The sequence below is a fragment of the Myotis yumanensis genome, unplaced genomic scaffold, assembly GCF_028538775.1.
Source record: "Myotis yumanensis isolate MYYU_CA2020_CCGP unplaced genomic scaffold, mMyoYum1.0.hap1 SCAF_1, whole genome shotgun sequence".
Classification (NCBI taxonomy): domain Eukaryota; kingdom Metazoa; phylum Chordata; class Mammalia; order Chiroptera; family Vespertilionidae; genus Myotis; species Myotis yumanensis.
The window spans coordinates 26367692-26393908 of record NW_027223752.1 but is presented as its reverse complement, the minus strand read 5'-3'; the positions used below and the strand labels follow the sequence as shown (position 1 = coordinate 26393908).

The 26217-nt window shown below is 40.7% G+C and overlaps 1 protein-coding gene across 17 annotated transcripts in view; it reads left to right on the top strand.

Annotated features, from left to right (window-relative positions):
- Positions 1-26217, top strand: part of NRXN3 (neurexin 3) — a 1545560-nt gene that overhangs the window by 416916 nt on the left and 1102427 nt on the right. For 9 of the 17 annotated variants that reach the window (XM_070415793.1, XM_070415696.1, XM_070415759.1 and 6 more), the window contains 3 exons: positions 11089-11390; positions 15946-15969; positions 17819-17980. In XM_070415793.1, coding sequence (XP_070271894.1) covers positions 11089-11390; positions 15946-15969; positions 17819-17980 — 488 coding nt within the window. The remainder of the gene's footprint in view (positions 1-11088; positions 11391-15945; positions 15970-17818; positions 17981-26217) is intronic. The other 8 variants (XM_070415785.1, XM_070415776.1, XM_070415667.1 and 5 more) reach the window with 1 other exon arrangement.

Sequence of the window (26217 nt, the reverse complement as noted above, 5' to 3'; positions counted from 1 at the left end):
AACTGGGCCATGAACTTCTGATTCATGTCTCACAGCAACTCTATGAAATATGTTCTATGGTTATCCTCATTTTGTAGATGAGGCAACTAAGGATTAGAGAAGTTAAATAATAAGCTCAAGTTCCATTAGGTGAATTCCAGAGCTAGCTGTCAAATTCAGGTCTGTTCAATTCAAAGCTTTTTTCATTGCATTCCATGTCATCAAGTCTGTAGTCCCACTACACTCTGAGCTTCAGATGGGTGCCCTGTGAGTCCACATCAGAGTCTGGCACTTAGTAGGCCTTCATGATTATTTTGGGGTAACTTTACAGTTTCTCTTCTTCAGTAAAGTGTAGGCTAATTATTTCTATTTGACAAGGTTGTTGTAAGCTTAAATGCATTCAGCACAGTACACATCACCTGGTGCACAGTGGCACCTGCACATACTTATTCCTTAAATGAATGACCAGAAAATTTAACGTTTTAACGTTTATTGTAATGCAATTGAGAGCAATGCAGTCTTCAGGATGCCATTAGCTTTCTAGTGATTTCAGTGAAGCGTGATTTTCTAGGCCATTCTTTTGTGGACTGAGGCAGCTTCTCTCACCAGGATCCTGGCTGTTTATTTTCCAAGTGACAACTTGATTTACTATTTCCCTTCTCATCACTTTCAAGAAGCATCTGCAGGCTAGTGAGTGACCCAGGCAGTGTGGAAAAGTCCATTTATTTCTCTGCTGCATCTTTCCTATGGAGAGGCTCTGAGGACCAGGGCTAGAAATGGCCTCAGGGGGTCAGATTTCCCAAGTGTTTTCTTTTGCAGCGCAGGATCCCTCATAGGGACACAGTTTGCTATCTGCTGGTGTGCTCTGCTTTAAACATATCTGTGTGAGGGAATGTGGCAGGTAAAGGAGTGATCATGTCCTTGGGGAATAGCTCTGTAGTTTCATCTATCCAGGTGCTTTGTTTGGCCCTAAAATACAGTGTTAGGGAGATGGGGCAGGAAGAACCAAGAGTGCAGTCACTTGTATAGTTTTTTACCTTTCTTACCCAATCAATGTGTTCCTCCCCGAATTCTAGCAGGTAATGTCATCAGGTGATGTACAGTAGAATTCATTTTAGTAAAATGATTTCTGCTTCTCCCTCATTTTTACAAATATGATCATCTCACAGCTCAGCAGCTAACTTAGGTGTCTGCCCACAGTTTTTAAGAGGCCCATAGAGGTGGGAGTTCTTGTTCCAGATGTTGGATTTTCAGCAGATTCTTAGCATGGAAAGAAAACAGAAATGTGCAAGAACAAACTCATATTTGCTTTAGCTTGTTCCTTTGCCAGCCAACTACCACATTGCTGGCTTAACTCAAAGCACTTTTCAGAATGGAGTGGACATGCAGCCCCCTAACCCCACCCTGGAATGAGCAGGACAATTGTGGAACTGTGGACATCTGCTTTGTGTACCCCACGCCTTGGGCTCAGTGCTTTCTTCATCATCATCAGGGCTTCTTTGCCTGGGAAGCAGTGGCCAGAAGGATTGAGTGATACATCATCAGTTCACAACTTGAGAACCTGAAAGCTCTCATCGCAGCTGCACTGGTGGAGGAGGGACAGTGCTTTTCCTGCTGAGTTCTGTGGATCAGAGGAAAGGAGTTGACAATCCAGCTCCAGGGCCCTTGGCCACTGCTTTCTCTGGAAGAGAGGGTGGCAGCAGCCCATTTGATTTTGTGCCTCATTGACTCCAGGGTGGGCCGGGCCAGGACAGGATGGCCAGCCAGGGTTATCTTTGTGTCAGTGCAGACTAAAGTACCGTGCTACTGTGTGGAGGCCAATTGAAGGACAAAGGACTCAAAGATGAGGGCAGTGTTGCCAAGGTCTCAGAGATGCGTCCTCTGGAAGCTGGCTCCCACTCCCTTTTGGGGGCACAGCAGATGTTCTGCTAGGGCCAGTGGGACAGCCCCAGAGTCCTAAGCATTTTAGTAGGCTCTTCCAAGTGGTACTTAAACATTCCATTTCTAAGGCTCTCTGATGGAGGTGGGGAATGTGATCCTCTCAGTATGACTCAGCCCATTCCCTGATCCCCTGCTTAGGCTCCTGCTGCCTGGGCGGGCTCTGACCTCTTGTCAGTGGTTTCTCCTCTTGACACAATGAACTTTATACAGTTCCAGGACACCATATATAGGGTCCTACACACCTACTCCTGAGGATTTGTGTTCCTCTCATGGTGGTGGTGGGACTAAGAATCAAGGAATGAGGATTAGAGGGCTGAGGTTTGGAACTGGCCAAAGTGTTTCCTACTGCCTTGTATAAACTATCTAAACTCTGTGTGCCTTCACTTCCTTACATTGAAATCATCATAGCAAAGTGACCTCACAGAGTATTGAGAGAATACACATCATGATTAAGGAAGCATTTGGGCAGGAGATTTGACTTTGAATGGTGGGAACACTGTTGCAATATACAGATCTTGTAACATATAAACCCACACAAGAAACCTTTATGTTCATATTAACCAATGTCACTCCAATCAATTTAATAAAAAAAAATTAAAGCATTTGGAAGTATATGATATTTTAAAAGGTGAATATATGTTTGCAAGTGGACCTAAGATCCTTCTTTACCCGTTCTAACGTGTTCTCTTTTATGTCTAACTAGAGGCCTGGTGCATGGAAATTTGTGCATGGGGTGGGGGGAGGGGTGGTCCTCTCAGCCCAGCCTGCACCCTCTCCAATCTGGGACCCCTCGGGGGATGTCTGACTGCCAGTTTAGGCTCAATCCCTGGGATCAGGCCTAAACTTGCAGTCGGACATCCCTCTCACAATCCTGGACCATTGGCTCCTAATTGTTCACCTGCCTGCCTGCCTGGTCACCCCTAACTGCCCGCCCCTGCCAGCCTGGTTGCCCCCAACTGCCCCCCTCTGCCAACCTGGTCGCCCCTCACTGCCCCCCCCTGCCAGCCTAATTGCCCCTAACTTCCCCCCCTGCTGGCCTGGTTGCCAACAACTGCACCCCCCCTCCCCCACTGGCCTGGTCGCCTCTCATGGCCCTCCCACCAGCCTGGTCACCCCACACAGCCTACTGTTCAATCGTTTGGTCATCCCTCACTAACCCCGCTGCTGGACTGGTTGCCTCACGCAACCTGCTTATTCAGTCATTTAGTCATCCCTCACTAACCCCCCTGCTGGCCTGGTCATAGGCAGCCATCTTGTGGAGGCATGAGGGTTATTTTGCATATTACCTCTTTATTATATAGGATGCTGTGTCCTTGTCTTTTAACACATTGCACACCAGGAGTTTTTTTGCTAGCTTTACCCAGTGGCCAGATAAGTTTCTATTGAACGAGTACAAAAAACATTTTACAAAGCATCATACTTTAAAACAATATTTAGCTTCTAAGAACATGTAATAAATAACTTCAAAATGCAATGGATATTTAATTTTAAGGCATGCCTTTAACATTTATGTAAAAGACTGTGTAATATGAAAAAACAAGAATGCTTGTGATCCACCCACAATGAGTTAATTTTGACCTCGGGCCCTTCGTTGTCCATGGTTGCATTGGGATCTTACTATCCAAACTTTGCCTTCCTCCCATGGTCTTTGGTTTGCCTGCATCTCTGCCTCTTGGTTCCTTAGGTTGTCTCTTCTAGGACTCCTTTTCTTCTATTTTTGCCCAGTGAAAGGCAAACCTCACTTGGGAACTGTATCACCACCCAGGTCAAACCAGCCCCGGTCAACCCCAGGAAAAGTAGTTCAAATGTTTTCTCATATGTTAATTGTCCTGGAATGAGCAGGATAATTGTGGAACTGTGGACTTCTGCTTTGTGTACACCATGTCTTGGGCTCAGTGCTTTCTTCATCATCATCAGGGCTCTGTGCCTTCCATTTTATCTTTTGTCCAGTTTACTATCAATGTGATCTTCTAAAAATACATATGGGACTTTCAATTTTCTCAGTAAATTTATGTAGTGTTTTCTCATATCCTTCAGAATAAAGTCCAGATTTTTTATCTTAAAGACCAAGATAGCAACCTATCAGGAACCATAGGCCTGATGAAACAGTGATATGCATTTCTCCACAATTCTTAGATTGCATAGTGAAAAATCATTATAGGGAATATTTTAATCTGTTTTGGAATTTCTCAGAGAAAAAGAGTTATTATATAAATTACCAGTTGTGTGTTTTTTGGGGGGGAAGAAATTGGAAAATAGAATTGAATAAATGCTTGTTAATGTTATAGATACACTGAGTGGCCAGATTATTATGACCACCTGACGTTTGTAGGCAAATTAGCTGTACACTGCATCGCATAGGATATGGAAGCCGGAGGCTTATTTGAACACCTTTGCTGTCTGCTGTTACCAAGATAAAACATTTCCAATTCGCACAGGAACACAAGGATTGGACAGTCGAGCATTGAAAAAAAGTCATGTGGTCCGATGAATCACGTTTCCAGTTGCATCATGCAGATGGCAGAGTGAGAATTTGGCGGAAACAGCATGAAAACATGCACCCCACATGCATTAGTACAACCCTTCAAGCTGGTGGGGGCAGTGTTATGGTTTGGGGCATGTTTTCCTGGCATGATTTGGGCCCTTTAATTCGTATGAACAACGTCTGAATAGCACAACATACCTAAGTATCATTGCTGATCAAGTTCATCCTATCATGTTGATGGCGTATCCCAATGGAGGTGACTTCTTCTAACAAGACAATGTGCCATGCCATGGTGCTAATATTGTGCAGGAGTGGTTTTAAGAACATGAGGGAGACTTTACCTTGCTTAGGTGGCCCCCACAATCACTAGATCTCAATCCAATTGAGCATTTGCGGGACGAAGTTAAAAGAACCATCAGGCAGCTGGTTCCACAACCATCAAATCTCACAGAACTGGACATGATGTTCATCAAGCATGGTGTCAGATTCCTCGCATCACCTTTCAACATCTTTTGGAGTCAATGCCAAGAAGAATCACCACAGTATTGAAGGCAAAAGGTGGCCCAACGAAGTACTGATGGGGTGGTCATAATAATCTGGCCACTCAGTGTATAAACCAGTACTGGGATTAACAAGCCATTTGAAAGTTCAGGACTTTACATATCTTATACATCTGATTTCAAATTTTGAGTTATACATATCTAGATTGCATCTAATGTTTAATCAATTGGACACTTACAAATAATGGGTAAATGATTTGTTGTCATACAGAGTTGAGCTCTGCTTTTCATGCAGTGAGAATAATATTTTATTTTAGCACTTATGCAATTGATTGCAAATTTTGGAATGATGTAATTTAAATTGATCTAAACAGTCCATTAGCCTCATCCATGCTTACCCTCTTGCCAAGCTGTAGCTTTATGCTAAGCTGTTGTGTACTGTATTACATAATCCCCTGCATTCATTTTTCTACCTATTTAGCTCAGATGCATACAAGGTGACTGCATTGTCTCTTTAACCTCCTTCCCAGTGTAAACACCAAGTATGGAAACACAGATTTTGGGCAGTATTACATTTTTCTAATGGAGTGTTTAGAGAATTGAATGGGCTTAGAAATAATGGGTTTGCCACTGTTTGGTTTTATACCTTTTAGTTATGTTCACTGTCAGCTTAGTATGGTTTTCAAGGTGATAAGAAAGCAAGTGCTCTAACCTTAGCTACTGGAAGGAAATTAAGACAAATTGAGATTTTAGGAGAATAGGTCAGTTGTGAGAGTGTTCAAAGGAACAATTTCTTTAAGATCCTCACTCTTTCTTCTCCCACCAGGCCCCTTATTGGCTCTTTTAAAGAGTGGGTCATGAACTGCCAATGCCTCTCTTCCCCATATCAATCAGGACAGCATGCTATGAATTTAAAATGATATAATTTTGCTTATCTAGAATATGATTCACAGAGTAACTTTTAGTTGCCTATTGTTTGTTGACAAGTGGAGGGAGGTACCCAGGGTCTGGGGTGCCTTGATGACCTCCTCCTATATAAGAATGAGGTAAACTGGGAAAATTTATAATTGAGTGGGGAGATTGGGAAGGTTTAAACTGTTGCAGCAGTTTTTATTAGATACTTGCAAAAGAATGCACTCTGCTACCTTTGGTTAATTTGCATTGAGATTTGCATAAATATACATGTTTTTTATATAGACCCTTTTCTCACATTGGTTTTATTTCTTGTTTATTAATTGTGATATTCTTTTCTCTAAAATGATGTCATTTTTCCTCAATGGCATTCCACATAAGACAAGTTCTTTTGTTTTAAACACACCCAGATTCCACGGGAGGAAGGGACACATTTCTTTTGTTGAAAGAGTGTAATTTACATAGGGTGGGGTAAGTAGGTTTTTGGCTCCATTTATGCAAGCTGTGGGACAGTTTGTAAGTCAGTACACAGTTCCATGAAATTATTCATGTTCCTCGAGAAGTAGAGTAGGAAGAACATGTGGTATATCCAGAGTGATGGGCGAAAGGAAAAGAAGCAGATATTTAGAGAAAATCAAGACACACTAGAAATCCAAAGTAAGAATGTCTTAGGTAACTCACTTATTCCTAGTCGCCAGTCTCTTCCTTAATAAAACAAGGGCATTAAATTGGGCAATCTCTAACATCCCTTATAGCAGCGGTTCTCAACCCCTTTGGCGATCGAACGACCCTTTCGCAGGGGTCGCCTAAGACCATCCTGCATATCAGATATTTACATTATGATTCATAACAGTAGCAACATTACAGTTATGAAGTAGCAACGAAAATAATCTTATGGTTTGGTCACAACATGAGGAATTGTATTTAAAGGGCCAGAAGGTTGAGAACCACTGCCTTATAGCTCTAAAACTTATTCTTACAGACTCCCTGGTCTAATTATATGAAACATATTAAGTACCATGTAGCACATTAAATAATATCTCAGTGCCTTGCTGTTCTGTGTCAAGCCTTCCCCGTTAAAGGGCACATGATTAATTTAAGGTTCTCTTTAAAGGCCTCCTTTCCTTGCTCATTTATATTTTCAGTAACTTAAATGTTTATAGAAAATCCCCATTAATATGCCACGTGTAGTGCCAAGGACAGGCATAGTGGTTGGCTCTGTGCACAGTTGTGTCTGTAAGAAGAGAGCATAGAGAGCATAGTGGTGATGACTTCGTTTGATTTACCACCTTCTACTCTGTGAGAGTCACTCTAGGGCTACCAAACAAGGGCTTGTACAGCTGCATTTTACCAGAGCCATTTCTTCAGAAATAAGAGGAGAGATTGTGACAATAGACAAAGTACTTAGGGCATTGGTTAGATCTATTTCAAACATGCCAATAGTGTCAAATTTCTACTCTACAAATGTTGGGGGCTATTTTGGTAAAATAAATCAGGCATAGGTTCTGTGTTGAGTAGTAGTTGCTCCTCATAGTATACTAGAGGCCCCATTCACGAAGATTCGTGCAAAAATGGGCCTTCCTTCCCCTGGCTGCTGGCACCACCTTTGCTCCAGCCTGGAGCCACCTTTCTGCCTTTGTTCCAGCCCTGAGCCACCTTTCTGCCTTCCCACACTTCCCAGAGGCCCGGAGCAGCTGGGGCAGTGCAGAACACTGCTGGCCGCTCCGCCTGTGTATGCAAATCAACCGGTCATCTTTGTTGGGTTAATTTGCATACTCACTCCTGATTGGCTGTGGGCGTCACAAAGGTACAGTCAATTTGCATCTTTCTCTTTTATTAGTGTAGATGTGTAAGTTTATAAGTGGACAGATCCCTTTTGCTTATACCAGTATGGGTGTGCAAACAGAAATATGCAGGTAGACACATGTCACTGAGGCCACCAAGAACATACAGGACAAACTTCATCTCTTCTTTAACTCTCTGGAGTATGAAGTTGAGGCTCATGTTTTAATGTTATCATGATACTATCATTAATTTAAGAGTATGTAGTGGGTGGTCCTTTCTCCACATTATAAGAGTGACTGACTCCTTTATAGCTCTTATCTCATGATGAGAAAATACTTATTTCATTTAAGTGACTGACCAAGGGCTGTGATGGTTGATAAGGATCTGAGTTGAGGTAGAATTGGCTTTGGTTGATAAGGCTGAAGTGTAATTCTAGAAGGGAAAATAGAATTCTCTCAACCTTATTTTGTGGCCCCCACTCTTTAAAGGGAAACTGTATTGTTGCTCATTTCTTCTCATTAATGAGGTGCTTTTGGTAGCTTTAAACAAACCCTGATAGGAAGCTGGCCACTCAAAGTGAGGCTATTGGGCAGGGTAGGAGGACAAATGGAAGTCTATGTGTGGTGTGTTGAAATTATACATCAAAGCAAAAAATCCTATAAAATAAAAGCCTAATATGCTAAGTGTATGGTCATCCGGTTAGCTGTTCAAACAATCAAAGAGTAGTATGCTAATGATATGCTAAGGCCACTCAACCGCTTCCTATGATGTGCACTGACCAGGGTGCAGATAGTCAACTGGTTGGCCAGTTGCTATGACATGTACTGACAACTAGGGGGAAGATGCTCCGACCAGTAGGTGAGCTTGCTGCTTGGGTCCAGCCAATTGGGACTGAGCAAGATGGGCTGGATACTCCCTGGAGCCCTCCCGCGGTCCTTCCCCTGCTGGCCAACCTCGCATCCCTCCCTGGCCCTGATTGTGCACTGGTGGGGTCCCTCTGCCTGGCCTACACCCTCTCGCAATCCAGGACTTCTCGGGGGATGTTGGAGAGTGGGTTTCAGCCCCATACCACAGGCCAGGCCGAGGGACCCACTGGTGCATGAGTTCATGCACCATGCATCTAGTGATTAAATAAAATACTAGGTGTACCAGTTAATAATGCAGATTTTTTCCAACAGATCAAGTTACACATATGTTGATATATATGCAATTTGATATGTATGTTATTTTGTTGTATTGACAGCAAGCTTCAAAACTTCATATGTCAAATTTGCTGAAGGTGTTAACATCATATTTTTACACTTAAAAATGTCGAATTTCATGACAAAAAAAGAGCATTTGTGGGAAGTTTTAATTCATTACTCTATTTTGAAGAAAAGTGCTGCTGAATACTTTGGAAAGCTTATGGTGAACATGCTCCATGTCAAGATACTTTTGAATGCTGATTTAAATGCTTTAAAAGTGATGATTTCGATGTGAAAGACAAAGAACGTCCAGATCAACTGAAAAAGTTTGAAGACTAACAATTACAAGCATTATTGGATGAAGATGCATGTCAAACTCAAAAACAATTTGCAGGAAGATTAAATCTTGCTCAGCAAACAATTTCCGATCATTTACAAGCAATGGGAAAGATTTTAAAGGAAGGAAAATGGGTGCCACATCAACTGAATGAAAGACAAATGAAAAACCGAAAAGTCATCAGTAAAATGTTGCTTCAAAGGCACGAAAGAAAGTCATTTTTGCATTGAATTGTGACTGGCAATGAAAAGTGGATTTATTTTGAGAATCCCAAACACACAAAATCATGAGTTGATCTAGGTCAACCGTCAACATTGACTGCAAGGCCAAATCACTTCGGAAAGAAAACAATGCTCTGCGTTTGGTGGGATCAGGAAGACAATGCTCTGCATCTGATGGTGTAGTATGAGCTTCTAAAACCAGGAGAAACTGTTAATACTGATTGCTACTGACAACAAATAATCAATTTGAACCATGTTTTGATCATGAAATGACCAGAATGTTCTAGAAGACACGGCAATGTAATTTTGCTTCATGATAATGCATCATCACACACTTCAAAACCAGTTAAAGACACGTTAAAAGACGTACAAAAAAAGTGGAAAATTTGGTCTCTGAATGGTTTGTCTCAAAACAAGAAAAGTTCTATTGGTACAATATCTAAAGATGGAGGAAATGTGTAGGTAGTGATGGACATTATTTTGAATAAAGCACTTTTGATGTTTTTCTTGAAATTATCATGTTTTCTTTGATTACAAAATCTGCATTGTTACCCGGTACACCTAGTACACTTCCATCCTCTTACCTTGAAAAATGTACCTTTGAAACTACCTTCATAAGCCAGGTTCACATTTTAGAAGTTTTGAATTCCTCGGAGTTCTGTACTGAGAAATGCTAGCACAGAGAGAACCAGCCCTTCTGGTCCTCAGCCTGTGTCCTGTCCCCATTTCTTCCCACCTTTGGCTCCATCCTATATCACAATAGGTCTGGTATTAATGTACATGGATGCCCCAGCTTATGTGGCCAAACTCTGTGAAAGCCTTATAAATAGTCCCCCATGGCTGCCCTCAGAGCTTGAGGTATCCCCATTGACAACAAGATTTTCCATCAGACAATAGATCCAGGGGAGAGGCCTACACGAGCCCAGGAAACAGACTCGGGGCTTTGGAGTAGGGAATTACAGGACCCCAGTGTCTGGAACATGGTATTGAAGGAGAGTATGGCTCCAGTGGAATTCCATCTTGACCTAGTGGACTCCTAGTCCTATGGGGAGAGATGGTCTGACAGGGTCATTTAAAATAGGAGACCCCTAGAGCAGAGGTCTCTTGGAGTCTAAGAGCGATATTACTGTCTTGTCATAGCATATTACCAAATTTCATTCTGTTCCCTTTTCCTCATGTGCTTCTCAAGTACAACCTCCTATTTAACAACCCAGTCATGTTCCACTGGGCTGAGGACTCTACCATGAAAACTAATGTTAAGTGGGTTATTGATGGATCCGAATCAGAGGCAAATCTTTCAGGCTATTTGATTTTTAGTTTTTGGTCAATAAAAGTTACCTAGAGCTAAAAAACCCTTTGTCAGAACTGTTAATTATACATTCTAAACCAGCTCGTGTCTCCAAGCATTTAAAAGCTACCATTGAAACAAAAGTAATGTAAACCTTACTTTATTATTTTGCATGGAAATTTCCCTTTAGTTTTTTTCTGAGAGAATTTGAAGGAAAGGCAGCCAGCTATCCTGCACTGGTGTGCTGGTTTCCACCCTTGAATATAGAACTTCTCTGAACTTTCCTCCTCTCCTGGTTTTTCTGGTACTTAGATATAAGTCTTCTGGGAAGAGTTGGAGGGAGCATAATATTGGGGCCAGCCATAGAGGGGGTGTTCTCTTCGGTATTTTTAGAAATCTATCCGACTCATGCCAGTCAATATTTGATTGACTGCTTTCCTCCTTTCCTTCCTGCAGCTCGAGAGGAGAATGTGGCCACTTTCCGAGGCTCAGAGTACCTGTGCTACGACCTGTCTCAGAACCCGATCCAGAGCAGCAGTGATGAAATCACCCTCTCCTTTAAGACCTGGCAGCGGAATGGGCTCATCCTGCACACGGGAAAGTCGGCTGATTATGTCAACCTGGCTCTGAAGGATGGCGCGGTCTCCTTGGTCATTAACCTGGGGTCCGGGGCCTTCGAGGCCATCGTGGAGCCAGTGAATGGAAAATTCAATGACAACGCCTGGCATGATGTCAAAGTGACACGCAACCTCCGGCAGGTAATGCTGAGGGAAGAGAGTCCCTGGAGGCTCCTCTTAGGTAGTCAGGGAGGAAGTGTGTGAAACAGGTGATAGATGAAGTGGAGAGGGGTATAGAGATAGGTTTGCATCTATCAAAGTCTAACTTTCTCCAAGTTTTTGCAATTTCACAAGGACAATTATTAAAATGTGCTTCTTCCCGTACTTCAATTCTCCATTTGTGCCTGTTACTTAAGAAAAAATTCAATTGTGTAGATAATAAAACTTATAAGTACTTTCATTCCTTTTTTTTCTGCATTCCTTTTAATCATTTTCTTAATTACACATTTGAATCTCATTATATTACTGTTAAATTCAATTAGAAACAGCGTTGTTTTTGCAGTGTGGTAGGTTTTCCTCATTCTTTGAATCTATGTTTTTCTTTTTAATTAAGTTAGTCATTGCCATGCTGCCGTACTTTTAATTCCCTCTAGAAGAAGTCTTCCTTTTTCTCTTCCTTTTCATTTACCACCCCTCACCCAATTTGATTTTTGCAGTTGTGATGTTAACCTCTAGCCTTGGAATGAATTAGCTGGAACCTTTCTGAATTCCTCTGTTTCTCTGTTCCTTGGTGCGGTGGTCCTACTTTATTGCCCATGTCTCTACCTCCAAGACTCTTCAATTGATTTGGAGGCCTGGAAGGTGGAAGGACCCAAATAAAAAAGTCAACTTTGGAGCAGCCTTTCCTGGTTCTCTCCGTGCTTGGGAAGTCCCATCGCTTGCCGATGCTAAGCAGGCAACTCCGTCAGGTGACGACACTCTCTGAGAGCCTCAGCCCAGTGAAATCGGTTCAATTTCATGACCAATAACAACCATGATAACACCTAACCAGCCCACTTCAGTTCAAAAAAGCTTTTCCTGTAAAAGTGGATATCTGTGCTGAGACTGTCCTTTCCAGGTTGTTATTTTCACTTGGTTTTTCTTCTGGTGAAGTTGTCATTCAACCCAGTTGGACAGCATCCATCCTCTCTTAATCAGAAAACATTATGCAAATTTCTGGAAAGTGCTTATCAAATTTTCTTCTGCGATATGATTGATGTTATGCCTTCTAATGTAAACATGAAAGCAGAAGACCTGACAGGTGTTTGCATATGTTTTTTGTTTGATAAAAGTGTAACTTCTTAATAATGCTAAATAAACGGAGAAGGCTCACACGCATTGGAAACAGAAAATATACGAAACACCAATTTCCATATTGAAGTATGTCAAGAAAGCTACCTGGTTGGGAGATTCTACTCTCTCTGTGGTGAAATCGCCAAAAAAACCCCACAAGGCTTAGATTCCCCAGTCATGAACATGGATTGAACATTTTTTTTAAATCCTCACCTGAGGATATATTTATTGATTTTAGAACAGTGGTTTTCAACCTTCCTAATGCTACAACCCTTTAATACAGTTCCTTACGTTGTGGTGACCCCCAACCATAAAATTATTTTCATTGCTACTTCATAACTGTAATTTTGCTACTGTTATGAATTGTGATGTAAATATCTGATATACAGGATGTATTTTCATTGTTACAAATTGAACATAATTAAAGCATAGTGATTAATCACAAAAACAATAAGGGGTTGCGACCCACAGGTTGAGAACCACTGTTTTAGAGATGAAGGTAGAAAGAGAGAGAAATCATTGTGTGAGAGAAACATCAATCAATTGCCTCCCTTACGCACCCTGACTGGGGATGAAACCCATAACCTAGGTATGTGCCCTGACCAGGAATTGAATCAGCAACCTTTTGGTGCATGGGATGGCACTCCAACCAACTAAGCCTCTTGGCCAGAGCTGGATTAAACATTCTTGAATTACTGTTCTATGTTTGTTTTTTTTCTCCAAGGCCAAAGAATCCTATTGCTGATGTTTTTCTTTGTCATCCCCATCTATACTTACTCAAAAGAGACCTCAACTGTCAAGAGAGCCCAAGACAAATGTCCATTTGCTAACGTATAAGGGCTTGATGTATTTGAGTTGCAGACTCTCGACCAGTGGTCGGCAAACTGTGGTTTGGCAAACTGCAGCTCGTGAGCCACATGAGGCTCTTTGGCCCCTTGAGTGTGGCTCTTCCATGAGCCATGAAGTTTCAATCGCACTGTATGTGCACACCAGCACATGGTATTTTGTGGTATTTTGTGGAAGAGCCACACTCAAGGGGCCAAAGAGCCTCATGTGGCTCGCGAGCCACAGTTTGCAGATCATGGCTCTAGACCAAGTGAAATATGACCTTTTGCCAGTTTTGACTTGGGGGGTCATTGTAACACCCTTGAGACATTAATCAGTGGAGGAAAATTTTTCATGTAGTGGGGAGCATATTTGAGTTGTGGTTCTACCAACCAATCTATTTCTCTAACTCTCTCCTACCCCCCAGAATACCTTGCCATTCTAGCAATGACTCCAATTAGCCAGAGAAAGACTCACTTTTATTTATACTAAAAACACTTCCAAAAGAGAATTGGGCCCCAATTCAGTCCTTTATACTGAGAGGGGGATAAACCAAACTGTAAGTCAGATATTGGTTTTTCTGTTTAATCAGCAAGCAGAGGGTTTCTTTTCCAAGTTCTAAGACCCAACTCCACTCTGTGCCCTTGGACAAGCCATTTAACCTTTCCACAACACCGTTTCCGTTTGTGAAATGGTGATTACAATCCTCCCCAGTCATGTGTGGAGGCTCAATATGCAAAGTACCATATGTTCCAGAAGGATTATGAGCTCATCTGTGGTCTGGGTGCTAGACTCGCTGTGACATGCACACGATTTACAAGCCGAGTGCTCTGTCACGAAGGTGACTGTCTATGTCACCAAGCATGCAGCTAAGCAGAGCTCTCAGTTTTAGAGGAGGCTACAGAGGCCCTAGAGCTTTGGGGGATTTTGGAAAAGGGAGTATGAACCTCATAGAGAAAGTGCACCAGTGATTAGACCTCACTGACTTTTTTTGCATCCAGATGCAATTTATTGAAAGAGGGAAATCTCAGAGGAGTGGAGTTGATTTTGTAAATGCAATCCTTTCAGCACTGAATCATATAATAATAGTATTTTTCCTACTAAAAATACATTTAAAACATATTTTTGAGTTCTTTGGGATACATTTGTAGGGGTGGGAAGCCCCTTTCTATTTCAATGAAACTGTAAAATTGCTTCATAAATATTTAATAACAAGCTTATGGCAGTTTCATCTACTTTTTGGTAAGATTGAATGTATTCTGTGGCCAATATTTCTTTGAGGAAAGCTTACTTAGAGCTCATTACCAAATGGAGCAGAACTTTCCTTATTTCTTCCTTCATGGTCATCTCCTCATGGCTCTGCCTTTGAGCCAAGTCAGGGCCATGGCCAAGTACTTTATTGGGGGTTCTGATTAAAGGAAGGAGAGGGGGAAACCCATTCTAAATCATAACTGGGATTAAGGATCATGGTAGTCAGGTATTTCTGTGCGATTTTTTGGTTTTGCTTTGTGTTTTGGGTTCATGACCTTGTCTGAGTCCACGGTCATGGCTATGACATGAATTGACTTACCTCTATATGCCACTCTTGCCAAACCACAAACACAAAACTGGGGTTACCAGTCTTCCAGCTTCCAGACTCCCAGCTCTGGGTGTGTTGGCAATTTAGCATTTGAAAACAGAAAAGGGGAGACTAATCACAGGGCCTAGTCCTCTTTGCTATCCGCACAAGAAATTGCTTAAAATGCTTAAAAACGTGAAAAGCATTCTTAAAGAGGAATGGGGAATGATTCCAACAGGAAGCATTCTGGAAAAGTAAGTAAACAAACAAAAAACTTCATTGGGGAATAGAGAAGACTCCAACTATTTTGATGAATTCTAACCACACAGTTATTCTAAACTGAGAGGAAAAGAAAGAGGAGAATGTTCCCCTCCTACTGCACAAATCTATACAAAATCAGCTGGTTCACAGATCTTTACATTACCTACAGAATCCTAGAGTAAGGTACATAAAGTAGCTCTCTCCTATGCTAGATATGACTGGCAAACATTTTAAGTTCTTTTCGTTGTAAGAGAAAGTCATGATTGTCTATGCATGTAGTCAGGGTCAGATGTGAAAATAAAATCCCCAACTTATTGTTATTTCTGCTCTATCTATCTACATGTGGAATGATAAACTTTGGTGTCTTTGGGGACAGGAGGAATGTGTGTTGCTAGAGGGTGGGAAGGAAAAGGGGGTGGTGATCTTTCAGAAGAGCCCTTGGAAAGTAAGTATGATGCTAATTCTAACTGCGGTTAGGTCTGATCTGAGGCATTTGGAAGAAGTGGGGAGTTAAACATGACTGCAACTCCTTTCCTGGCTATGCCCGGGGTGCCAGGTTTTCCACAGAGTCCTGGTCTCATTGTCTTCCCCACTCTCCTTTTCTGTGTTGGGTGCCTTTTTTTTGAAAAACTAACACAAGATCATTCATGCAATGTGTCATTTTACTAACCGACTAATGTACTAACACCCTAACGACTCATCTTTGTTTTTTAGTTTTTTTAATTAACAGTCGTTCTGTTCACAATTTTTAATTTCCTCTCTTCCCCCTTTTCCGCAAAGCACTCAGGCATCGGACACGCTATGGTAAACAAACTACATTGTCTGGTAGATATCATTCTTATTGTCTCTTTTTTTGGGTTTGCCGTGTGTTGCCCTCTTTTCCTCCCCCAACCCCTCTTTAATCCTCTTTAGACTTGTTTCTTCTCTTTTAAAATTTTTGTTGAATTAAATGCAAGTTTTTCCTTTCTCTTAAAAAATAAATAAAGGAAGAGGATGTACCTGTCCTGCAAATGATACTTGGAAGAGTTTGGTTGGAACGGTTTCTCCAGTTAGTAATTTTTTCCCCCCAAAAAAATTTTTGTAAGGAAAGTTTCTCCATTTAGCTAAGTTTGTTTTGTTTTCTTATTTTACAACTTTGAAGCCACAGACTAGGGACAACAAGATTTATGTTAAGGACTTTCCTAATCTCTGTGTCTTGCTATCCCTCACTCTTTCTCCTTTCTTTTACTATCCCCATTCCTTAACCCCTGCTTTCTCTCCCTAGTGTGTGGCCACAGCTGCCACGAGTGATCTGGGGAGGAAATTGCTCTGCTTCCTGTGTTCTTCTTTTCCCTTCTTTCACCTTACTCCCCACCATGGCCCAAGGGAACTCCACCAATTATGTTCTCTGTCCACACTCTGCATGGCATGCTTCTGTCTCGTGAGCTTCCCATTGGCATCGGAATTTGTCCCATCATTTTCCTCCTCATTACTAACAACCTATCAGATTATCCACCAAGTACACTTTCTTCTGTCTCTCCTTTTTTTTTGTCTCCACTTTTTTATTTTACTCTCATCCTTCATATATTTGGGGGTTGGGTTTGGACTTTTTCTTTTCTTTTTTTTTTTTTTTTTAGTGAGGGAGGTGGTAGGCAGGGGAAAGATGACCCTTTAGTTTTGAGTGTTTTTTTTTTCACATTCATCTTGTGTTTCCATTGGTGCAGTGCATGTGATGGTGAAGTGGATTCTGATTCTTTCCTTTAGTTCTCCTCACCCTTTCCCTCTTCCATCCCCTTTTTCTTCTGCCTTCTCTCTTGGCTCCAGATAATTTTTGCATGGGTGTGTCAGTGTATGGCGTGTGCACGCTCTGAGGTCCTGTCTCTTCTCTCTGCCCTCTGCTCCTTTCATGGATGTTGGGTGTATGGGTGCTCTTTCTTCTCTATGGGCATTATTATTATTGTTTTGGTTATTATGCATCATCATTCATGTATTTTTGTTAGAGTTGCTTCTTTGGTTGGGTCATTTCTTCTCTTGGTGGTGGTGATGGCAGCGAAGGGAGGGCAGGGGTTGGCATCCTGGGGATGTCCATGGCATGTACTAGTATCATCCATGACACATCACCATCGAGACCTTTCTTCTTCCCTCCCAGGATGCATGTTTGTCAGCGTGGTGTGAGTTCAAAAAGAAACAAATAAAAGAGAAAAGAAAAAGAAAAGAAAAAAGGAAAATAATCATCAATAACCAAAGACCAACCCCCTAACAAACCCATCGTCAAATGTCTCCTTTGCTGTTTTTCACTACCACCATAATTAACAATCATTAAAAATTAAATCATTTTAACAATGAACTGAGACAAGTGGCGTCGTCTGAGGACAGTTCCATTTTCTAGCCTGACTGAATAAAGAGTGCAATGAGTAGAGCAAATTGCTCAGCTTGGCAGTTCCAACACACTCTCCTAGGAGTCTGCAGGGGAATGCTGCAGGCGTGGGCCACAGGGAAGGCAGACCAGAAAATGGAACTTGGCTGCACATCCCAAAATAAAACCAAATTAGAAAGAATACCTCACCAAAATCTTAATGAAAATGAAGCCACAGGTGGGGGAAGCCATCGGATTTTGATAGGACTATAAGGTCATTGTTGGGATTTTGTTTTTGCCCCTATGTCCCTCCACCAGGTGACAATCTCTGTGGATGGCATCCTTACCACGACAGGCTACACTCAAGAGGACTACACCATGCTGGGCTCAGATGACTTCTTCTATGTGGGAGGAAGCCCAAGTACCGCTGACTTGCCAGGCTCACCCGTCAGCAACAACTTCATGGGCTGCCTTAAAGAGGTAAAGTTCAAACACTCCTTTTAATGCACTGACTGTTCAGTGACTGGCTCTGTAGGTGGTAGCAGAAGAGACCTTGGACTTGAAGTACAGCCCTTGGTTTTGGTCAGAGCTTAAGTTGTTTGCATGACTTTGGGTTCACCACTAAAGTGCTCTGTTTTGTTTTGACATTTAACTAATGGGGGACCTTATTTCTCAGGTAGCTGTGCTTTATAAATAAAATAAAATAACACAGGTGAAAGGACTTTGAAATCATTAGGAACTAGTTTACTAATGAAATCATTAGTAAAGTTTGATTTTATACTTTTGACGTGGCACATAGGGAAAGCTCTAAGAGTGGCCAATTTGTGGTTGTGTATCTTGTCTAAAACATTTGTATTATTTTACCTTGTCCAAACTTGGTGTTCCCAAGAGTCTCATTATTTGAGATGAAAGAAAATTCACAGAATGTAACATTAAGGCCCAGACGGCTTGCTTTTCCTCCCCCCACCCCTCTTTTCCTGGAAGCTAGCAGCTGTGAGAAAGCAGTGGACATTGCCATTACTCATTTATGCTATTGTAGCTGATGTGTTGAGACCTCTGTCTGAGAGCAAAGGAACAACAGTCAAATGTATGTTCAATCACTAAGGTCAATTGTTGAGGCAAAAAAGAATCAGACTTGATTTGGTAGAATTCATCCAGAACACTGTGTCCTCAGAGCAGTCTACTGTACATTTTTGTTTAATCTAAGCTAAGCTTTATTGCCTAAGATATCTATATCATTTCCCTGGGGAAAGTTTTTGCAAAGCTAACAGTGTGCTTTCTTATAGATGAAGATTGCTATGACAGGTTATGACCCTCCTCTCAGGACACAGGTTTTATGCGTGTTATGGCTATTTGATATTTGTTGAATATCAGTCATACATGAGATGGCATTGCTCATGTACTCATTCACACCACCCAACTCTGAGCCAGGTACTGACAGGAGTTGTGCCTGTCATGTCTTATATAAAATAGGCACATAACAAGTATTTATTGAATTGATAAATTTATCAGATACTTATTTGGTGCCTTTTTTGTGCTGTAACTAGTCTTTTTACAAGCCACTGTCTCTGTACTCAAAGCCTTCATAATGTATGAAGGGAGATGGGATTGGTAAGTTAACAGTTATAGTTCAAAACACTGTGTGTTCAGCGCCACCTACTAAATGTTTTAACTGAGTAGAGGAAACAGATATGTTTTAGGTAGGAATCAGTTTTAGATAAAAATTGATGTTTGAGCTGGGCATTGCTGCAATAAATGATGTTTGGCCTGAGAGGAAGGGGTAGGAAGGAGAAACTGGACAAAGGAGGAAAACATCCAATTATAGCTCTGTATTGTTCTTGGTCTGAAGGACAAATTACAGAAGGGAACCCAAAGAGTGTTTCCTCTTTCTGTTGTATGTTACCTAGACTTCTGTTAACTGTAGGGACTCTACTGGTCATTCCTGATGGATTGTAGTAGACAGAATACTCCTTCCATGAGATTTACTCCCATTTGGGTAGAATGAAGGTATAAACTACTCAGTGTCTAATGAACTCGGAAAGGCTCTTAAACACTGTTAATCACACTATATTGGAATTGCACTCTCATCAGAAATAGATAGGAACATTCTGTTACCACATATGTGGCTCAGGAATGAATGAGGCATTGATTGCAGTAGAGAACTTATCCATTTTTGTAGGGAAACAGCCCTGAGCAGGAATTTCTCCTGGACAGCATCTAGGGGTGGTCTCTAACACTAGTCTTTTTCTGATTGTATTGAAACAGCTCTCAAGTACATATTTTGAGACAAAGGAGAAATTTCCCAAATTTTTCCATCAGAAAGGGTCCAACATTTTGAAACAACACTCATAAGAACTTGAAAGTTTCTTTAATGATTTTATGCATGCAGAATCTAAGGAAAACAAAATCTCCCTTCTCTCTCTCACTGCCTAGGTCAAGAGCAGACAGCTTTAAAAGTCACTTCAAAGCTTAAAAATTAAAGGCGGCTCTGAAAAAGTGTCATTAACAGTAATTAGCAATCAAAGTATACACATACCTTAGCTAGCAATATAATTCTACACTTAAATCCAGATCAAGTCAGAAAAAGTCCAAAACATTAGGGGAAATGGTAGGCACAAGAGAACTTTATTAATTTTTGTTCCATCTCTCTGTTACATGTTAAGTATGCTAGTCTTTCTAAGGGACTTGATAGGATTTCTTATTTACCTCAGAGTTTTAAACAGATACCTTTGAGTATATTGTAGTCCTGGAACATTCTTTCTCTCCATTTAATCATTACACTTCACTTTTCTGTGGGCAGGTCTGGTAAATTCTTCTCTTGTTCTTGATATTTCTCTTTGACAACTTAGTAACAGCCAAAGCTTCCAGCTACACTAGGACTTTGCTCCTTGATAAATCCCACTTACCCACGTTAGCCATCTGCCTTTAGAATAGTTTCCAATTACTTCACAATTTTTTCTTCTCTCCCCTATTCCTGTCTTCCTTTTTACTAGTATGTCTTCTCTTGCCATTTGTGGCTCTGAGTTGCCTTAGGCTGAGGTAGAAGCTTTTGTATGTCATTTTCTTCAAAATAGGGACATTGTAAAGGGACTTCGGGATTTTTGATACAAATCATGGTTACTTTGCGTGCGGTACAAAATAGGTTTTATCTTTGGAACTGCAGTGTCTTCCCATTTGAATGTTTCATTCTGGTTACACTGCGACTGCACCTGTGTGAACACCACCTCTGTTGATACCACTGTCGAAACCACAATAGAGAGGGTCCAAGTTATCATCAAACTGTTCTGGTTCTCCACACAGCCTGGCTATCAATATAAGACTTGTATCCAGTTAAATGTCACAAAATCAGTATGTCATTCCTCTTCATGTTTTCACAGGTCTGTTTTATTTTTGTTCTTGTTGTGTTCCCAGCTCCTTGTGGGCTATCAATAAATACAGGGGTGGGAAAAAGTAGGTTAATAATAATAATAACAATAATTCATAAATAATAAAAGAATAAACTCATGTACTCACAGCTGTAAACCTACATTAACTGACTGAAAAGAGGCATTCTCTGGTGCAGTGGGGCTGCTGAGTAGAAGGACATAACATATCTTGGGGTTCAGGAAACTGTGGAGGAAACAATGCCCAAGGGGAGGCTTAAAGATGAGCAGAAGTGAACAGGGAAGAATGGAGGGAGTGGTGGCTCAGGATGAATGGGCAGCATGAGCAAAGGTCTGAAAACAGGACCCATCATGGTGTCTGGGTGAGAAACATACGGCTTGCTAATTTCAGGGCACAGAGTATAAGATTAGGAGTTCTAAAAATGTAGCTATGAAGTAAGAATGGGCCAGGTCATAGAGAGCTTGATGTTATGGTATACTCTCGAGCTTTATTTCCTAGGCAATGGGGAGCCATTGGGAATCTTAGTAGAATGACAACTTCAGATAGGTATCTTGCCCATGAGGCTGTAATTCCTTGACGACTGATGCTCATCCATCTATTCCTTTCTCCTGATGTATGTTTTTGTCCTATGAGGTTGAAGAGCAGGGTTGAAAGGGTGGTCCATTGGCTTTAGTATTGAGGAGGGAAAGTGACTCTGAATCTTAAAATGTCTATAGAAAAGTGCTTCCTTCTGACTCTTATTTCAGTTTCCAAGGACCTTCCCTGTCAAGACATACAGTTCTTCTTTCCTCTGTCCTTGGTATTACTGATACTGATTCCTGTTGGATAAAGCACAGTGCAGTGAAGGAAAGCTGAGTCAAGGCCAAGTTGCAGGAATTTCCAGCTCCAGGGAGCTGACTCAAGCCCATCACAGTATCCTCCTATGTTGGGATTTTCTGTGTTGTTTGATTTGGGTCTTCCTACACCATCCCCCTTTCATCTCAATATGTTACTTCTCCCCTGATATGTTGGTTCTTCATTTTCCTATAGAGAAGCTCATGAGCCGCTGAGACCTCTGGGACAGACATGTCTGTTTCACCTCTCTTTTCTCAGAGCATCTCTGATGGAGAGGAAGGAAAAACACAGGAACTGGAGAGTGGAACACATATTTAAAGGAAAAAGGATTGGGTAGAACATCATTGTGACCATTACATTCCACATCCCTTTGTGATTATTAGCCATTTAAACGCAAACGGAATTTTATAGCCAGAGATAGTCTCTGAACAGATGATTAATGGCTTAATCTGTAATAACTTTACATTTTATAGAACCCTGTTAGGAGTCCACATCTGGTGAGCCAAGCTATTTAAGGCTGTGTTAATTCTGTTAATTGCTATACTTTTGCTGGAATTGTTGGCACCTGCGGGCTTTGGGATAATGTGGCTTTTTGTTGCTTTTTTATTTTTTAATATACTCAGTTTATTTTACCCTCACTGTCTTTTTCTGATCTCTTTTATGCTATCAGTTCATTTATTTTTATTTATTTATTTTTTGAGTGCGCGTGTTCTCCTCTTGCTTCTTCACTTTTTTGCTTCTGATACTTTTTCCCTCCCTACTCTTATTTCCCAACCTCTTTGTTTCCCAAACATTTGTTTTGGTGTCCTTCCTGATTTCTCAGGTGGTGGAAAATATCTCTTTTTATAATCAGGTAAATTTAGGTATGGCATTGGTCCTAAAGATTTCCTTTTTCCTATTATTGAGACTACTGTGGGGCCCCACAGCAAGCAAAATTCAAGTAAGCATTTCAGAGTCAGCATGAAAGATAAAAGACATTTGGCTTAAGAAGCCCAAGTCCAGGGTTTGACTCTGGCCTAGACATATTTGTTATCAGCTGTAAGACTAACAGAAAATCACTTGACTGCTCTTCACCTCAGTTTTTTAATCAGATAATAATACCTACTTTAGCATTTTTATGTCAGGAGCAAATAGGATAAAAAAGAGGAGGTGCTTTATAAACTGTAAAGCACTGTGCAAATGCTATTGATATAATTTGTGTTGCTAGGTTATTGATCAGATCTAGCCAAGGAACCACTTAGTGCTCTTTGTAGTTTCTGCAATTGAAAACTGCAGAAATTAGGAGAGTCCAATGTAGTTTAAAAAAGAGCCACTGACTTGAACCTGGCTGCCACCTTCATTTCTGATGCTAATTGGTAAAGCATCCGACCCCTTTGGGGTATCCATAACCTGATCTGTAAAATGAGGACAGTGATCACTGAAACAATAAATGCACATGCCTGCAGAGAACTTCTAGGGTAGAAAAAACAAGTTGCTGCTTATTAAATTTTGTATTGCAAGGTAGAGTTTATTTTACTGCTATTAGGAAGATATGCAGAAAAACAATGTGTGGGCTTGGAGGGAAAGTGTCTCGAGAGAATGAAAGAACCAATACAAGAAGGAGACCAAGAGGGACAAAATTCCAACAAAGTAGAAGGAAGTGGCAATGTGAATCAGAGGCTGGGAAATAGAAGGAGGTGGCAGAGGAAGAAAAGAAAGGAGAGAACCTGTGTCTCAGGTGCTGCTTCCTGGGTCAACCATAGACACTGTCATTTTTGTGGGTTAAAAAAAGAAAGGTCAAATATTGGCAATATGACATGATTCGGTTTAGAATGAAATTTTCATGAAGAAGATAAATCGGATCTTCTGGGAAAAAGGTTACCTTCTGGATTACAAGGAACTGAAATGGGCAGGAGAGAGAGTTGGCACTCTGTCACAGAGGAAAAGAAAAGAACCCTGAGCTACTGGGGTTGTGTGATGGACGGGAGGCTTATTTCACAGACAGGCACAGTGTGAGTGCTTAGCCCAGGCGGACTATAAGAAAGTGGTATGTACCTAAAAAATAGATCGGGGGGCTAAAGCCTCCAGGATATTTATTACTATGACAGACAGAAAGATGGTTTTCAGTTAACACCACAATACAAATGCCAAAGAATGGCTGCTGTTCGTTATAGTGGATAGGCTGTTGATAGAGAAATAGACATATGAATGCACTTTTTCTTTAGAGACCTGGTCTTCATTTCCCCTTTTCTAGATAAATTTTCTTGATTTTTATTTCCCTGGTCCTCCAAAAAATAGTGCAATGGGACTGACTCAATGGGACTTAGAGCATGTGAGCACTAAATCAATTAGGGACTTCCATTTACCTGGCCATGGTTATTTTGCACATAGGTGGGTACCTCACCCAATTGGGATCAGTGGCATACAAGCTCAGAACTTTTTGCTGATGTGTTGTAGGGAGGCAGTTTTCCTACCTTTCGGCTAGAACTTGGGTGGTATGTAACTGAGCTTTGGAGTGCCTTCTTGCTACCACATAGAGACCAAAAATGAAGCCAGAATGGAATAACAGAGCCAAAAGATGGATAGAAATTAGATCCTAGTGACATTTTTAAAGCCCTGGATAAAACATTCTTCAAATTAGACTACCCCTGGCTTTCTAGCAATGATTGAATAAATCATTTATTTTATACAAACTAGATGAGTTGAATTTTCTGTCATTTGCAACATAGAGCTCTAAATCATATAAAAGAATTCCTTCTTGACAAGAAAATAGGTCCTTGAATAGGTAGACAAAGATAGGACGCTTAATATCAGAAGACACCTAATTGCTCTGCATTAATTCAAGTTTCTTGACTTGGATGAATGACATCACAGGATACAGAAAGAATTTACAAATAAAATTTTAAAATTATGTTGGTGCTATTTTTAGAAATGGTAGAGAATAGAGGAGGTTCCTAAATATCAAAGATTGAAAAAGTGTAGATAATGCAAGCTATGGGTTTATAAGCTTCATTGGAATCTGGGAAATATTTTGGAGTACGTTGTTACCAGACAAAAGTTAGCTGACGTATTGATAGCTTACAACATGTTTAGAGATGAGGTATAACAAAGCTAAAGAGGATCATGAGTCTAACATAAAAATTGTTGACTGGTGGATCAAGGCTTGTATGAGCCCATAGAAAAGAGTGATTAATAGAACTACAGCTATTCACTGAGAACACTAAAAATAAGCCACGTTATTTCAGCCAAATTCACATATTCCTTCAATAGTATTACTAATAATTCAGCAAAGTACTATAGATCTAGCATAGCTAAATATCAGCAAGGTTTTTGGCAATACATTTTGTGATATCCTTATCAACAAGATGGAGAAAAGGAGATTGGATATAAGAGTTGTTCTGTAAAGGAGTAACTGTTTAAATATACCAGTGAGTCCTTCTGAATGGGTCTACATTGACCTGTATGATCAGGTGGAGGTCACAATGCTTCATCTTATTCAACATTTATATTAGGGACTTGAAGGAAGGTAAGAGAGCTTGGCCATCAACTCTGTGAATGGCAGGAAGTTGGGAATGATAGAAATATGTGTTTACATGATCTGAGGTTCAATTAATGGAGGTATGATCTATAAAACAAAAGTGATGTTAGTTTTATAGAATCATTTATTGACTATGAGAACAGCCTCTGAAGCCTAGCTCTACTCCCATTTTCTGTGGAAGGCTGGGCAAGTTGCTTAACCCTCTCTGTGCCTCACTTTGCTTATTTATTTCATGAGAAGAATAATGATACCTACTTCATAGAGTTATTATGAATATTAACTGAGATAATAATTGTAAAACCTTTAGAATGCAGCTTGCTATGTAGAAAATACTTGGTAAATTGTATTTATCATCATCATCATCATCACTGTGTGCTGATGTGGTTACTGGAGGTGTTTTTATTCCATTGTGTATGATACGCTTTTAAAAGTTAGCTGACATATTGATAGATTACAACATGTTTAGAGTTGAGGTATAACAAAAATAAAGAGGATCATGAGTCTAATATAAAATTGTTGACTGGTGGATCCAAGGATGTTTAACCTGAGGAAGAAAAGATGCCTGAGCCCAGGGGTTGAGACTTGTCTTCATACATTAATGACTGTCCTCTGGAAGTGGGATTAAATTGTGGTTCATCTGTCTTTAAGAAGAACTAATGCAAACACGTGGAAGTGAAATACTTACTACCAGAAGACATTTCAATGAGAGCTGTCCAAAGCTACCTTCAAAGTAATGCATTCTCTATTATTCAAGGCACCTACACAGAGTCTGGGCAAACACCTTGTTGAGGTTGTTGAGGAGATTATATCATCAAATGAGTAGATGGTCTTTATTTTCTAGTTTTCTATAGCTCTACAGTGAATTAGCCTTCTGAAAATAAATAATGAAACTGATTGATAAGGCCAAGTTCATTGTCTTGAAGACTTTCCTGATTAATCTCCAAACCAGTTAACTATGCAAGTCCCATTGAGATTCATAGAG